Source organism: Phocoena phocoena, chromosome 5, assembly GCF_963924675.1.
Source record: "Phocoena phocoena chromosome 5, mPhoPho1.1, whole genome shotgun sequence".
Classification (NCBI taxonomy): Eukaryota; Metazoa; Chordata; class Mammalia; order Artiodactyla; family Phocoenidae; genus Phocoena; species Phocoena phocoena.
In genome coordinates this window covers 72,156,059-72,174,079 of record NC_089223.1, presented here as the reverse complement: position 1 = coordinate 72,174,079, position 18,021 = coordinate 72,156,059, and the positions used below count along the sequence as shown (strand labels likewise).

The following is an 18,021-nucleotide window of genomic DNA, read 5'->3' as shown; positions in this document are numbered from 1 at the left end:
TGTCTCGGATGCCTCCATCCTTCATTACGCTATTCCCATGGTAACTCTCAGGAAGGGAGAAGAGGGACAGCTAACCACTAAGGGGATATTTTTAGATTTCTAGCCAAATGCTCTGACAAATCTGTTGAGGGAAAGAAAATGAGGCAAGTGTAGAAGAGGATTTCTTTATCCAAAGACAATATCATTTAAAATTGATATTATGAAACTGGAAACAACCTTGAGGAATCATTTAACCCACTTCTACCTCTAGAAAGATCCACTTTCAAATCATATCAAAAAATTGTTCAGTAAGATTATTTTTAGAAAATTTTACTTAATAGCCTATTCTACTAGATAAACTATATTTCCTACCTTGAATTTACCCTGGATTCAATCTCAGTTTTCAGACCAAGGGAGTTGGGAATGAGACTGAGTACGATTGCTCAAGTTGTGGAATCACACAACCCTGGGGGCATCCTTCCTTTATTCTTTGCTAATAATGACAGTCTCTAGGTTTGTGCAGTGCACATCCTGTGCAACTATCTGCGCTGGCCCTGCTTCACTTATTTTTATTTACTTATTCTTTTTGCGGTATGCGGGCTTCTCACTGTTGTGGCCTCTCCCGTTGCGGAGCACAGGCTCCGGACGCGCAGGCTCAGCGGCCATGGCTCACAGGCCCAGCCGCTCCACGGCATGTGGGATCTTCCCGGACCGGGGCACGAACCCGCGTCCCCTGCATCAGCAGGCGGACTCTCAACCACTGCGCCACCAGGGAAGCCCTGCTTCAGTTATTTTTAAAATATGTAAACCCCTCCCATCCTTCTTAAAAGCCTTCAGGAATTTCTCATTGCTCTTAGGTTAAAGGCCATAGAGTGGCTATAAAATACAACATGATACTGATCCTGCATGTGTGTCCAGAATCATTCAGTATTATTATAATTCTCCTTTGTGTTTCAGCAAATACCTTCTTTCAGAGTCTCAAACATGCCATCTTCCTCCATCTCAACATCTTTGCACTTATCTGTGACTTTTTCCCCATGCGCTCTGCCTAGTTAATGCCTGTAACTCTTTCTTATCCTTTAAATCAGAGCTCAAATATCAGAAAACGCTTTTTCGACCTCTAAAACAGAAAAGGCCTTTCTGCCATAGCCTCTTCTAACAACTGGTGCATTTCCTTTGCATCACTGAACAATTTGTAATTCTATATTGATTTATGTAACATTTTAGTTTTTTTATTACTTTAAACTCCAAGTAATGAGCTCCAAGTCGTTAGGAATTATAATTTTTGCTCCCCATTATATATATAGTGGCTAGCATATGTTTGGCAAATTATTCTAATGACTGTATAAATGACTAGCAGTTATTTTAAAGGGACATAAACCCAGTTTCTCTGACAAGTCAAGCTGCCTATATGTGACTTCACCGGGGCTCCTCAAAAATGTAATGTGCACCCAGGTTTCCCAGAGAACTTGTTGAAGTGCAGATTCGGATTCAGTAGATCTGGGGTGAGGCTCATGATTTTGCATTTCCAACTGGTATCCAACTAGCTCTGGAACTTGGTTGCACACTGGGATTGCCAGAGGAGATTTCAAAAAAAATCACTCTGGTGATTCTGATATAACTGGTATGTGCTTGGCCTGGGCTTTGGGGATTTTTAAAGCTCCCTAGTTTATTCTCATATCCAATACGCTTGGAGAATCACTGATTCCAGGCAAAGCTCATCCTCAACAGTAGGCAAAGGGATATTTTTTGTTACCCTTTGCACTGAACAGCATCTAACATGGCCACTTGATAAGGGTTCATGTTATTACTATTTTTTAAATGTCTATCGCTTAGAGATACACAGAAAAGTGGTACCAAGCATATGTTGTACGAGCAGAGAGAATCCTGTGTGAGAAAAGAATGGTCCAATCTTAAATTTTCCCACTTCTTCACATGGGGAAATGTATTTCTTATAAAATATTTCAAAAGTAAGTGTACTATTGAAAAAAGTGGAACATTTTCGTAGAAACAAATGCAGTTATAGCAGTCTTTGCAGCCAGAGGAACAATGCATAATTACTCAGATATCAGGAAAAAGAGAAGTTTGGTGCTCTTCCAAAAGCTGCAGCATTTACAGTGAGTTCCTTGATTCCCAGCTTGTTCATAATTGTGAATATGAAGAGGAACCAGAGGCTCTTGGGCATTTGGTTACTCTTTTTGAAGATCAATGCTTCTTAATCTAAAGCCTAGTAATAATCCTCTTTTCTTGTCATTAATTACATTGATGTTTTCCATTGATTTATTTTTGCCTGTGGTTTTAATCTTAAAAATTCCACAGTGTGGAATTTGCAGTGTATAACTCAGCACACAGTACCATGTTTTAAGCCCTACACTAGTTGTTTTCTTAATCTTCTCAGCAATCCTATTAGGTAGCTACCACCACTATTATCACATTTTACAGACAAGAAAACTGAGGCTAAACAGCTCATTAGCTTCCCAAAGACAGAGATGGCCAGAGACAGAGTCCAGGTATATCTGATATACCTCCCTGGGGCTCTCTCCTTTCCAATGTTATAAATTAGCAGTATATAGGCCAAATTCAGCCTTCAGATATTTTGTCCAGGGGTCTCAATACATTTTTTAATGGGGTGCCACTATTTAGAATGCAGAAAATTTCCTATAAAAATCCAGATTTCAAGTTTATATTTACAATAATCGTATCTGACAACACTGAGTGACATTCCTGAAACTTGCCTGAAGCTGAGTTATGTTTTTCCCTTTCAACTGACACTCTCCCTGCTTCTCACTAATATCTCATTTACTCCTGGTCTGCTCCAGCATTTATGACACCTGCTTGGCCCCTCCAGGCCTCTGGTTTTCAACTTAGCTTCTAAACTCTATTGAGGAAAGGAAAGATTCTTACGTCTTTAATACATTTTACCATTAGGAAAAAAAAAAAAATGTCCGGTCTCTCGGTGAAGTGGAGACCACTGCATAGCCATTTCCATCACTTCATGTCTTTCTAGAACTATCTGTGTTTCCATCTGGCGGAGTGGTCTGATTTCTTTGAGTACAAAGTGGTGAAGCTTAGTATCTTACCTTCTGGTTCTAGTATTTAGCCATCTTGAGTGGTTTCAAATCAAAGTTTTGATTTCACAGGAGTTTATAAGTTGTGTGGTTGTCTTTCAACAACTGTAGCACTGTGGAGACTCACGTATCCCTTGATCTCATGGTATATAGTTGGGTTCTGTTCAGTCTCCTTCAAATAAGGCTATAATAAAGAGGAAGAGGGTGATGTCACCCTGGTGATGTCAGGACCTAGCTGATAAGGCCCTCGCAGTGCTGGCAGGGTTTGAATGCAGTCACTGATTCTGATGCAGCAGGAAACATAGACAAAAAGAGATTCTCTCTTTAGGAGTCTTCACCTTGGTTTTGAGAGTTGCTTGCCTCCATTTTGAGAGTGTAAGCCTCCGATTCTTTACACTCCATTGCAGTGTACTGTTTCCTTGTTTCCTTTTTATGCCTGGCTTTGACCTGCTGCCCACCTGATACTGGTTTCTATGCACTTTCTCTGAGCCACTATATCTTCTGTTCCTCACGGCAGAACCTTCTCACCGCACACGGGAGCCTGTCATTCAACAGAGCTCATGCACACATTTCATGCCTCTTAAATCTCAGAACCATCCTATGATATAGATCTTGTTATTCCCAGTAAATTTTGGCTCAGAAAAGCTTTAAAATTTGGTAAGTTGATGAGTAGAAGAATTTTCAAATGGTTAAATGCTAACCTTGTCTATTCTGTTCCATGTTTTGCTTTGGGTATAAGAGGCAGCTATTGTAGTTGAATGATGTCTACAAAACATGAGGAAAATAATTCAACCATTCCTTATTTCACCACACGGCATGCCATGTGAGGCATCATCAATTTTAAGATATGCCAATTACAATGGAATATTACTCAGCCATAAAAAGAAATGAAATTGAGTTATTTGTAGTGAGGTGGATGGACCTAGAGTCTGTCATACAGAGTGAAGTAAGTCAGAAAGAGAAAAACAAATACCATATGCTAACACGTATATATGGACTCTAAAAAAAGAAAATGGTTCTGAAGAACCTAGGGGCAGGACAGGAATAAAGATGCAGACGTAGAGAACGGACTTGAGGACGCAGGGAGGGAGAAGGGTAAGCTGGGACAAAGTGAGAGTGGCATGGACACATATACACTACCAAATGTAAAATAGCTAGTGGGAAGCAGCTGCATAGCACAGGGAGATCAGTTCGGTGCTTTGTGACCACCTAGAGGGGTGGGATAAGGAGGGTGGGAGGGAGACACAAGACAGAGGGGTTATGGGGATATATGTATATGTATAGCTGATTCACTTTGTTACACAGCAGCAACTAACACAACAATGTAAAGCAGTTATACCCCAATAAAGATGTTAAAAAAAAAAAAGATATGCCATTATCTGATATGCCATTGGGAACAGAAAAAATACTGTCAATTAAATTATGTCATTTAAATTATGTTGATTGTCATCCTTATTGCAATTACAGATGTTCTAAAGTATAAAGACATGTCTTAGAATTGACAAATATGGTGCTTATTCAACTTTCATTGCAGGCCTTTAATGTGTAAGACGCTGGCTGAAATGCTAATTGTCTTAAAATAAAGAGATGTAAGAAAGCAAATGCCAAAATATTTACACTATAATATTTCCCTACAGCAACCATCAACTGACCTAGAATTTGACCGCGTAGTGATTTATACGACTTGCCTTCGTGTGGTACGGACAACCTTTGAAAGGTGTGAACTGGTAAGAAAGATCTTCCAAAACCATCGGGTAAAATTTGAAGAGAAAAACATAGCTCTGAATGGTGACTATGGAAAAGAATTAGATGAACGATGCCGACGGGTTTCTGAAGCTCCTTCGCTTCCTGTCGTGTTCATCGATGGCCATTACCTTGGGGTGAGTATCTGCTAAGGAAAATCTTCTTTTTTATTGAACCCAACCAGTGTTGATAGAAAGCTATAAGGCTATGACAAGGCAACTTGCAACATAGCTACCAGCATACTAGCTATTTTTTTAAAGTTCAATCCAAAGGGTTTGAAGCACTTATTTCTATCCTAAATGATGTGTTGCTACAGTGTTCACCCCTGCAGGGTCATGGTGAGATGCAATCAGCATGAAATTGCCTTTTTGAATAGAAATACAGTTTTTAAATGTTTAGTTGACTTGAGTTTTGCGTTGTGAAGCTTGACATGTGGGATAAAAACTTTTTTTTTAGTGCAGGCAAGAAAAATGGGATATATGAGATATCCATTTGTGAATTCTCCTATACCCCATTATCAAACACGCAGTTTCCTACTTAATGAAACTAAGATGACAGTCGTGAAATGAAATCAATAAGAAATGGGGCCCGGAGCCAGAATTTTAATCTGTTTAAAATGATTCTTGATTTTGGTAATGCGAGAACGTGAGACACAAATGCAGGCTTACGGGCGAGCAGAGAACTCCCAGAGCAGCAACAAAACATGACTGCTTCCTTGCTCTTTGAATAGCACTGTTAGCATCTTGAACCCCCACTGATCTATGAACAAGCTTCATCAGTACGAAGCCCAAGAAAGGGGGCTTTGGAGAGTGCAGTTTGGAAAGAGAGAGAGCAAAGGGACACCAGCAGTTGAGGGGGTTGGGACTGACTGCAAGGTCACTGATCAGAGAACAGAAAGCGGCTGTCAACCAGAGATGGACCCTTGCATCTTGGTTTCATTTCAAATCTGGCCTTAACCTTCAGCCTCCAGGGAAGGTTAGAAAAAGCCAGAGCAGGAAATGCTCCTGTTTGTTACAGGGAGCTTGTGTCCTGATATCCTGTCTAGAGCCATGGCTGTTAGAGGCTGCCTGTCATCTTACGGAAAGATTAATGCAGAGAAGCCATGATTCAGTAGCTGTGATGTTATGCAATCTTACTTTTAGCCAGAGCTGGACACGGATAGATTCTGAACTAGAAGTATTTTGATTCAAGTATTGAGCCTCTTATCTTACACTTCAACATATACCCTGAGGTCCCAGAAACCCATAACAATGGCAGCGATAATAATGACAGAATGAATGAACAGATAAATAAATAAATAAAATTTTAAAAGTACTATACTATACTCTCAGCTTATATGTGTCATCTCGTCTAGTCCTCAGGCCCTAGAAATCAACTCTGTGGCGCACTGGTTAAGAGGCAAGACAGCTTTGAAGTCGGGGCAGCATTGTTTCAAATTCCTGCTCTGCTACTTCTGATTCTGGGAAATTTGTAAATCACTCTGCCTGATTTCCTCATTTGTAAAATGAAAATGATAATAGAACTTTTCTTAGGCTAATTTTGAGGATTTTACTGATATATACACTGTATATAGTGTGTGTGTATATATATATGTATGTGTGTACATATATATATATATATATATATATATATATATATATATATATATACACACACACATAGCTGGGTAATTGGCAGGACCAGGACTCAAAGTTAGGTCTGTCCGATTCCCCAGACCCTTGCACTCTGACACATCACCTCAAGGAAAGTGATCTTTGCTAGTTTGTTTCCTGGTGGGTTCTTAGCACCTAGAACAGGGTTTGGCATAAAGTGCTCAAAAACGTATCCTGAATGGATGTAGGAATGATGCTATATTGTCTCCTCCTCTCCTGAGACATTCTTCCACAAGGAAAGAAAATCTCATAAACTCATCCACACTGTGGAGAAAATCACTGATAAGGGTTGTGGGTATTTGCGTTGTAACCTGAGGGAAATTCTCCTGACAATGTAAGATACTTTTCATTGTGGAATTTTAAGTTCTGTGAAGCTACACAATTAATCTTAGTGGGCGACTGCTTACTTACACAGGTACAAGGTGGGCCCCACCTGCTACTCGGCTCTTGACCAGGCTCATCTTCTTCCTGCTTTTCAGTGTAACAGGCAAAATGCCTCTCTTGCTATTTGTCTTTCGGTTTCAGGGATAGAGGGAGAGTGCAACAGAGGAGGTAGGGTGCAGAGTTCTTTCTCGATTGCTTTATCTCTGTGATCACTTTATTTACACACATGCCTAGAGGCAGAGGGATCACAGAGGTGCTACCTGCTGCTTCTGAAATTTGAAGCTAATTCCCCAAATCTGGAGAGAGGCCAGAGACGAGATCTTTTTCCTTTTTTTTTTTTTTCTTATGAAAGGGGAATTACTTCTAAATTGATAATTCAAAATGGAGATAAACACTCCAGGACAACTTATGTAACAAATTTCCCTACTACTACAGTAACCCTTTATTTAGATTCCAGTGCACAGTTGCAAATGGAGTACATTGCCAGAATTGTAGAGCCTTTTCCCCGCAGTGTTTGCACATCTGAAATGGAAGGATGCCCTCTGCTGGGTTTTGGCATGTGGTGAAGCATAATTTTGGGGGAGGAAAAGGAACTGCTGTTCCTTAACATCTGTGATGTTTTAAACAGTTACATGAAAACATTTGATTTAGTTTAAATTTAAATAAATGAGAAAAATCAAGATGTGTGAATCATCTGCACAAATACAACTGTCTTTAAGGATGGAGAGAAAGAAATAGACAAACAGAGCCAGAGAACGAAATAGACAGAGACACAAACAGAGGCATATGGAGGCAGAGTGCGGGAGACAGTGAGATGGGATGGAGAGAGGATGAGGACATTTCACAGCTCCCTAATTTTACTGCCATCACTGCCATCAGACCCAGGGTGGGTGGTGCCAAGGGAATTCAGTTATTTTCACTGAACGGAAGCTAATAGGACTCCTTCTATGGGCAAGAATGGAAGAATTGAGAAGGATGCTCTTTTTGCCTGATGACTGTCTTCCCCAGCCAAACTAAAAACTCAAGATGGAAGCAATGGAATAGTCAAGGGAAAGAAATTACTTTAGAAAACAAATCTACACTGCCCTGGGATGCTCAGTGGTGGGGGGAGAGAGATGGGGGGAGGAGCAAGTTCAGCTTGGAACTTACTTGGGGCAAGTGCCCTATTGTTTTGGCATCAGAAGAGCTTTACACAAAAAGATTGCGTTCCAACAGTTTGGACATAAATAATCTTAGAAATACCTGTAGGAAATGAATTAGAAATAGTATCTTGATTATGGACCAACCATAAAACTCTACAGTAAGAGTTCACAAAATCCACGTTGGAACTGAGCTATGAAACGTGTAGAATGAATCCAAGTGTGGACTTCAGTAACAGAGAGAGGAATGGAAAGGCTGGTGATCTAGAGGGGTCTCTTAAATTAGCTGATATTGAGTTGTGACTGCTTGGTAATTCTATATCTATTTAAAGTACTGTTTTATTCAATTTAAGAATGAAGGAATTATTATTGAGCATAGATAGTAGACACACTAGAAATACAGACTCTAGGCATGTTTCTAGGGACTACTTCCGAAATTTCTCCAATTTTCCAATTACTTCCAATTTTCCCAGAAATGGGCCACCAAGGAAGCCTCTGCCACAATCTGGAGGTGGTCAGCTCCAGTAACTTGCTGTCTTTGCCATGGTCCACACCAGCAAAATGGATGACTTGTTCTCTAACCTTCTTTCTACAAAATTTTCTTCCTAATAAAGTTTTGAGTGAGTATATCTGTTTGTGGTTACTAAATAAGTCACATATGAAAGCAGTGAGGGAAAATGGGAAATATGCTTTTTAGGTTTCTAGCCTCTATACACTGCTATACACTCTATAGCACAGGAAGACATTCTAGAAAGAGTCTGGATAGGTTACTGAGTGAGACAAACCACAGTGTCTGCCAGATATGCTGTTTTCATTTATTTTGTTTTGTTTTAACCAGCTGTATTGGGGTATAATTTACATATAATAAACTACACGTTTAAATTATACAATTTGATGAGTTTTGACAGATGTGTACACCCATGAATCTACCAATACACAAAATATAGAGCATTTCCATAAGCCCCCAAATATTCCTCATGTCATTTAGCAGTTAATCCCTTCCTCCAACCCCAGTCCCCTGGCAAACATTGATCTTTCTGTCAATATAGTTTTCTGTTCTTCTAATGTCTTTGTCTGGTTTTGGTATTAGGGTAGTGATGACCTCATCAAGTGAGTTTGGAAGTACTCTACCCTCTGCAGTTTTAAGGTCTGGTTCTGTTTAATCCTTGGTGTAGAGCATCATATCCATTTGACCTCAGTTTTCTTTTATGTAAAGGACTTCTTACATACTACTATTGTAGTGTGAGTCTGCTGTGGATGAATTCTTTCACGTCTGAAAAGTTTTTCTTTCATTTTTATTTTTAAAAGATATTTTTGCTGGGTATAGAATTCTAGGTTGAAAGTTTTTTTTTCTTTCAGTACTTTAGAGATGTTGCTCCTCTATCTTCTCATTCACATTACTTCTGATAAAAAATATGACCCCTCCCTTATCTTTGTTTCTCTGTTTGTGACATGTCTTCTCTGCCACCCCCAACCCCACTACTTTTAAGATTTTCTCTTTAGCACCAGATTTGAGAACTTCAATTATGATATGCCTTGGCATACTTTTCTTCATGTTTCTTTTGCTAAGGGTTCATTGAGATTCTTGGTTCAGTAGGTATATAGCTTTTTATCAAATTCAAAAAACTTTCAGCCTTTACTTTTAAAATATTATTTATATCTTCCTTTCTTTCTCTTCTTTTCAGAGGCTTTAATTACCTGCATATCAGGCTGTTTGAAATAATTCCATAGCTCACTTTTATTTCATTTGGGATAGTTTCTATTGCTGTGTCTCCCGGACCCCTAATCTTTTCTTATATAATATCTAATCTTCTGTTAATCCCATCTCTGTATTTTTTATCTCAGATATTGTAATTTTTATCTTTAGACATTTGATTTCTTTAAAAAATGTATTTTCCATGTCTCACTTAATATGTTCAATATTTCTTCTAGCTTTTTGATCATATAATAACTTTTAATCTCCTTGCGTGACACTTTCATTATCTGTGTCAGTTCTGGGTTGGCTTCAATTAATTGAAATTCTGAGTACTATTTTCCACTTCTTTGCCTTCCTGGTAATTTTGATTGAATTCCACATATCTGGTTGGATAAAAGTATTTTTTATTGGGATATTTTTATATTCATATAAATATTCTTGGGCTTTTTGCTGAGATGCAGTCAAGTTACTTGGAAATCATTTGCTATTTTGGGTTTTTTATTAAGATTTTCTAGGCAGGGCCAGAATAGTGTTTAGTCCAAAGCTAAATATTCCTCAGAATGGGGACATGATCTTTTGATAACTTTACTCAATGCCCCATGAATTTTAAGGTTTTCCAGTCTGGCTGATGGGAACAAGCAGTATTCCCAACAGTGCCCCAGACACTGTCCCTTTTCATCCTTTCAGGTGGTTCTTTTGCTGGCCTTGAGTAGTTTCCTCACATGCATGTAATGATCATTACTCTGTTGAACACAAGCTGGGCCCTCTGTCTATCTCCAGAATTCTCTGTAAAGCTGTTTACTTTCTGTCCTGTGAACTCTAGCTATCTTAGTTTCCTAGGCTCTCAGGTCTATTTCCTTAACTCAGGGAATCTACCAGGTTCTGCTTTAAATTCCCCTTTCCTGTATATAGCTTGGAAAAGCTATCATGATAGTAAGCCTGGGAAACTGTAGAACTCACCTCATTTGCTTCCTTCCTCTCAGAGGTCACAGTTCTTTGTTGTCTAATGTTCACTATCATGTAGACTATCCATTAAAAATCATTACTGTTTATCAAAGTGAATCATCAAGTGGTCCACTTTTAGGCAGTATAACGAAGTAAAGTGAAATTTTTCAGGCTGGGTGTGTACAGTATTTGTGAATTACATTTTTTTCTGAACAACAATGATTTATTTCTAAAAAAAAAAAAAATCCCTAAACAAACCACAACAAACCTTGAAGCCTTAAAAATTAAGGGTTTTATCTTTTCTCACATAAAAAATGTACAGGAAGTTGCTCCTGGGAGGGTATAAAGTTCCATGATGTCACCTAGGATCACTTTCTATTTTATAGTACTTAGCACATGTCTTCTACCTCGAAGGTCTCCTGGTGGACCTTATGGTCCTAATAGTTGCTGAAAGTATTGACATCATGCCTGCATTCTAGGCAGGATGGGAATGAGAAAGAAAAGAAAAAAGAGAAGGGCATCCTAGCTAAAGGAGTGCCCTTGTAAAGAGTTCTTCCAGAAATCTTACCCAACTTTGCATTTTATTGTTCACATTTTGTTGCAAAATAGACTGGGAATTGTGCTCTTCCAGAGAGACACAATGATATATTGAAAAAAACCCAGGTTTTTCTTAGAATAAAAGAGGGATCATGGATATTGGGTAGGAAGTTAGTGTCTGCCATGCTGAACAAAACTCTTTTTGAGTAGTTGACTAGAATAAGCTCCTTCATGCTGTGTGTTTTACACTAATTGTTTCCTTGCACCAGACAACTCCGTAGTATTCACTCTGTTAATGAGGGCTGCAGAGATGGTGGGAGGACTAGTGGGAGGGAATCTTTGGTAAATTTGGTGTTTCTTTATGGGAATGTGTTATATGAAATTATAACTATTGTCATAAACCATCAACATAAAGTTAAGTGTTTTGTTAAGTCTTGAAAGTATTCTGTCTTAAACCTCTTGAAAATATTTACCATATACTTGTGAGAAGTGGTTTTTAAGTGTTGGAGTCATATGCTTTGAAAATCTGTTGAAAGTTATAGAACTTCTCAGTGTGCGTAGACACAATCTTCTTTAAATATCAGGGCATTCTGAGAATGTATCCCTAGATAATTAACTTTTCATTAAAAGGAGTACTTTGGAGATGGTGCCTACTGAAGTGTACCCACTTCCTGGTTGCCTTTGAGTATTTTGTCTAGTAAGTGACCCACTTCACTACAAGTAATTACCATCATATCTAATTTTGATTTAGATAACTAAATGCTCTCATAAGCATTTAGCATTTGATTTAGATAACTAAATGCTCTCATAAGCATTTAGTTGTGGAATAGGTGAATTTTAGATCTTTATCTTCTCTTCCTTGTTCTTTGCAAGTCATATTTTTGGTCATTTCCTTGATCATTAACAATTTCAACAGAGATCTGGATGAGAGAAGAATCCCCTGAGCTTTCAAATTTACCCCTTTTTCTTGGATCTTATTTGGTAATAGACACAGCACATATTCAATCTTCAAGCCTCCTTATTCAGGGTCATGAAATATTTGTTTCTGGCCTGTTCACTCTACTTCAGAAAGTATGGGATGGGGAAGTTTGGAATCTAAGCTTTAAGTCAGGTTCTTGGAATTTAAATGAAGCAGTACTACTCTGTCATGGGATTGCTTTCTTGTCCTTTTTTCCTGAATATCTGAGGATAGTTTTTAATAGCAACAACAATGACAATGATAGTAAAAGCTAACTTGAATGATACACTCTGCTAAGCTTTCTAAATGTATTATTTCTTTGAATAATATATTAAAATAAAAATGTCAATAACACCCCTCTCATCTCTCTCACCCCAAATTTTGTTAGAGAAATTAAGAAACTTAGAGAGGTTAAGAAAATCTTTAAATACCTTCAGATCATAGGGCAGGATTCAAATTTAGGAGTGTCCAACTCTAGAGCTCAAACTCTTTAAATATGAGTCATAAAGTTCCTTAACCCTTATCTCCAATAGCTTTCAACTCCATTCTTTAGCAGCATATTTACATCCTGAATTACTTCATCACTTAAAAACACTCCACATTCAAGATCTTGAACTTAGAAATGTCTTGCTCTGACCATAATTTTCTGTCCTTCAATCTCTCCCCTTTGTCTCTATTGAACTTGCTCCGTCATCATTGGTATTGTTTTTACTTTCTCCCTTTCCATTTCTCTGAGCTTATAAGCACACTTTTGGTTTCACTTGTTTCCCTACCATTCTGTATTCAGGAATATAATAATATCCAGTCTGTTAAGACTTGGCGGACCAGCTCTCTTAACTTTCCACATTTGTCAGTTCCTAGTCCTATGCAGCTCCCTCTGTTTTTCTTCTCTCATTCCAGCACGTCAAGGGCATTATTGGAGAAAATCTCAAAATTATAGTGAAGAAGTCTACAACCAAGTTGTGTCATCAGCATTATCTAGGCCCATTATCTAATACGTCTGGTAATATCTTGTTGGCTTTCTGTTGTGGTCCACATAACCAACTGCTTTAAATGTTTTCTAATTTCCCCCAAACAGAAGTCTCACTGCCATCTCCTGTTCCCTCTTTTTCACATCCGTTATTATCTTTCACTTTTTCCAGGCTTCAAGTCTATTTATAGCTACAATCTTATAGGATATGTTTTTTTTTAAACAGATATTTTACTTCAACATTAAAAAAAACACAGAAAACTTCTTCAGTATTAATTTCTTATTCCAATTCTCTGGTTTTGATAAATGACCCCACAATTCTCCCAGTCACTCAGACTCCACATCTCAGTTTTCTTTGACTCCACATCTCTCTCCTTCACTTGCCAAGATTTACATTGTATCCTATGGGATCTCAATTTTCACATTTTGGGAGCTTCTCCTAGAAAGTAGTGACAAAGCAAAGTAGAAGCAGACATCTGGATATAAGAGTAAGCTCTTTGTCTTACTGGTATGGATGTTAGTCAAGTTGTTTAATCTCTCTAAGATGAAAATAATAAAATACTGATGACTGGGTATTTTGAGAATTAAATGAGATGAAGCATAAAAACAGTGCCTGGAACATGGCACACATGGCAAGAGCTTTAAAGAAAGCTTACATTTAAGGTCTAGAGGTGGAAAGAGATGGAGAGAATAAAGAGAATTAAGATAGGATTGGATCAATAAGTCATGAAAGGAGAAAAGGTACAGAGTCTTATTGAGTCCACCCTCACATTTTAATTGTCCAAGTAGTCTGATTTGTGGTGGCAGGATGCCGCACAGCATTTGAACTTCTGGATAGTGGTAATGTTTTTAATATGAAACAAACATCAAGGTCATGTTTCAGATACTAGTTTCATGTGAGCTGTTACGTAGGCTATTAGAGATATTCCATCACCATTCACGATACTTTTCTATGAATATTAAACATAATTGTTGAAATAGTGTTATATTTTTCAGTTTTAATACCAGGTAATTAACAATGCTATTTAAAATATATTAATAATAGTTTATAACATATGAAATTTAAAAACTATTAACATACTTATTTCCTCTTAAAATGAAACAGAAGACTTACATATAAGACACTATACCGTCATCGTAAGACACTATACTGTCATCAGTTTTTCCTTACAATATGAAACTTTGATTCTTCCCCCCTCTCTTTTTAATAGTAAATCTAATTTTACCTTTATTCAACTCACAGTGAATTTCATTATATTAAAACATGAATAGGTGACATCTGATTTACTCTTTATCTAGAACAAAACTAATCAATTTAGCATGTGTGCCCAACTAAGAAGTAGAGGGGGTAAAAGAGTTAATGCTTTACATTCTTCTGTTAGCACCTCCCCTCTCATATTCTCTCAGATTAAGACCAAGTTGGGAAACTGGTGGGACAACTATTAAGATGAAGTTGCAGAAGATCTACTTAATTATTAGGCTTTGTAAAGACAAATGTGGTAGATAGATGCACACAGAAGTTTCATACAGAAGCATAGAATCTTGGATTTGGAAGGAACCTTAAATGTCATCTTGTGTAATATTCCTCCTCTCAGTGTAAAATTCTTTCTACCATATCCCTGGGCAAAGATGAACAGTCTTTGAACACACCCAGAGACAACAACCTCATGAGAGTTCAAGCCAACCTATCATGTTGTAGTACTCCTGTAAATATTAGAAAATTCTTTCTCATGTTGAGAACAAACCTGCATCTAACTTCCTTCACCCATTAGTCTTAGTTCTTCTACCTAGAGTAATTCGAATGGACACTATTCCCTCATCCTCTTAACTAAAACTTCAGGTGCAAAAATGTTGGCAAGTTTTCTCCATGGGTTCTTTAAGACTTACTCTTGTCACGTGATTATCTGAGCTTCGACATCATTATTCTCCTTAAGACATATTCTAGTCTTCAAGTGCGGCACCCAAAACTAGAAGCAATCTTCTAGATGATTATCTCCCCAAATAGGATCTCTATCCCTCTATTAATGGAGCCTAGATTTACTTTAAGCATCTATATCATACAATTAATTATACTGAGTCTGAGGCCAGTTAAAAGATTCGTGTAACTTTCATGTGAACTATTTCTCAAGTAAACTCCTAATACCCTTGGTGTTTGGTTGCATTTTACTAGGTCCCAAGACCTCTTTTCCATGGATGTGTGATTACTAGACAATAATTAATATCACAAGAAATAACATTTTTTTCACAGCCTATGATTATTTTATTTTATTTTTTATACAGCAGTTTCCTATTAGTTATCTATTTTATACATATTAGTATATATATATCAATCCCACTCTCCCAATCCATCCCACCACCACCACCGCCCCCTCCGTCTGCTTTCTTCCCTTGGTGTCCATACATTTATCCTCTACATCTGTGTCTCTATTTCTGCCTTGAAAACTGAATCATCTGTACCATTTTTCTAGATTCCACATATATGCGTTAATATACGATATTTGTTTTTCTCTTTCTGACTTAATTCACTCTGTATGACAGTCTCTAGGTCCACCCACGTCTCTACAAATGACCCAATTTCATTCCTTTTTATGGCTGAGTAATATTCCATTGTATATATGTGCCACATCTACTTTATCCATTCATCTGTCAATGGACACTTAGGTTGCTTCCATGTCCTGGCTATTGTAAATAGAGCTGCAATGAACATTGTGGTACATGACTCCTTTTGAATTATGGTTTTCTAAGGGTATATGCCCAGTAGTGGGATTGTATGGTAGTTCTATTTTTAGTTTTTTAAGGAATAGCATATGGTTTTTAATGACTGTCACTCTCTTTCTGTAAGCAATTCATTCTGGTGCTAGTACCATTCCTTAGATCAGGAAGCAATGAAGTTACCAGATATCTCAAACTTCCATCTCCAGAGAAACATGGTCATGGGACTGGAACAAACCACAGCCAAAGTTTGGGCACTATGATGGAAGTAATTGTATCAGTTAGCTTTTGCTATGTGAGGAACCACCCCAAAACTTAGTGGCTTTAAAGAACTGTTTTGTAGACTGCAGTGTTGGCTGGGCTTGGCTGTCTTTTGTGGTCTTCTGGTGGCTTGGCTAGAACTGGGTGATCTAGGATGACTTCTGTTACATATCTGGCTTCTCAGATTTCCTCTTTTCTAGAAGACTAGCTGGGGAATGTTAAATGGTGGCAGTTGGGTTTCTAGCAATGAAAGAAGGCAAGCCCTAATGCTCAAGCACATTTCAAGCCTTGGCTTGAATCATGTTTGCTTTTGTCCTGTTGACTAGAGCAGGTGACATGGTCAGGTTCATATTTAATACTGTGAGAACAGACTCCACCTATTGATGGGAGGACCACCCACATCACATTGTAAAGGGTATGCATAGAATGAGGCATGAACAAACTGGTGGCAGTTACCTCAGCAATCTACCAAAGTGCAGAACTTCAACATCATTTAACCCTGGCTTTTTGCCTAAGTCATGTGTGCTCACTGATATTTTCATGTTGGAGTATTGCATACTTTTGATATCCTAAAGCTAGTTAATTATGCTTTAGCACTCCATGTGCCCACAAAATATTTGTAGAGCAGTTTGGCATTCACTCACAGCTGTGTGGGACTAAATCAACATACCAAATCCCCTTCAAATTTCTAGAGTCACACACCATCATCTTGTTCCTTTAATAATCCCGTAGCCTCACCAGTAACATCTTATGATATCCTTGGTCCATTGACCAAATCTTTGCCTTTCGCCTCACTGATTTGTCTGTCACTTATTCTCACAGAAGAAATGCAGAAGTGCTATGATTATAATTTCTTCATCTCATATTTTAGTGCTGAAATTAATTCAATGACATGAAAAGTCATATAGTAGTAAGTACTTTGAAATATGTTTATGTACAATTCAACTTTCACTGCAACACTTAGAATCAATTAAAGAGAGGGAAGTTTTGAGGCATACTGGCACTAAGTATTCCTAAATTATAGGCCCAACAGCTTCATCCATACAGTCTTTTCTAAATATGTATCCTGGCTTTGATACTCAACCAAACTTGGGTCCACTCATCTGTGTTCAGTAAAGTCAATCTATTGACACTGTTGTGGTGAAGGAAAGTGCAGCATTTATTGCAAGGCCAAGCAAGGAGTATGGGCAGCTAATTCTCAGAAGACCTTGCCTCCCTGATGGCTCTCAGGGAAACGTTTTTAAAGACAAAGTGAGGGAGAAGGTCATAGGATGCCTGATCAGCTTGTGGACATCCTTCTTTTGGTTGGTGGTGAGGTAACCAGGTGGTATTTCAAGAGTCAACATCACCAATCTTCTGGTTACAGCCGACCTACATGCTTGTGGCCAACAGGCAGTTAACTTCTTCCTGCCTGGTGCAGGTTTCAGTATCTGCAAAACAACTCAAAGATATGGCTCAGAATATAAATCTATAGTCCTGGAGGAGGAACTAAAGATCCTTGACTTTGTATTATGGCTAAACAACTATTATTTGTCTTGCTTGACTGTTTGCCTTTGTTTCTTCATTTTCATACTTCTCTGATTAAATTTGCCCTTTGGAACTCAGGGAAGGCCTAACTGAGAAAGTTTTTCTACAAATGAGAGGCAGGCAGAGGACATGGTAGGGTCTGTCCCGTGAAAGCTCCATAGCATCCTGCTCAGTTACAGCTTTATCATTTTACAAATTTAAATCCATTGTCACATTTGTCTAAGACTTTGCCACTTCTAGTTTTTCCTGCTGTAATTCTCTGTGTGGCAGGATACTTATAAAGTGTCTGGTAGGTTCATCATTTAATTATTTGCATATGTCAGATGCTGAGTCTTAAATTTGGTCCTTCGGACCGTGGCAGTATAAAAGTACAAAATAGTTGTGTCTATTTTCAACTTGGCCACAAGTTAAAAGAGGGCACAGAACATGCCATGAAAGGGCTCCAGGAGT

The 18,021-nt window shown here is 38.1% G+C and overlaps 1 protein-coding gene across 1 annotated transcript in view; it reads left to right on the top strand.

Moving 5' to 3' along the window:
• The window catches only part of GRXCR1 (glutaredoxin and cysteine rich domain containing 1), a 116,297-nt gene that overhangs the window by 51,630 nt on the left and 46,646 nt on the right, over positions 1-18,021 (top strand). The window contains exon 2 of the mRNA XM_065878261.1: positions 4,685-4,927. Within this exon, the coding sequence (XP_065734333.1) occupies positions 4,685-4,927 (243 nt within the window). The remainder of the gene's footprint in view (positions 1-4,684; positions 4,928-18,021) is intronic.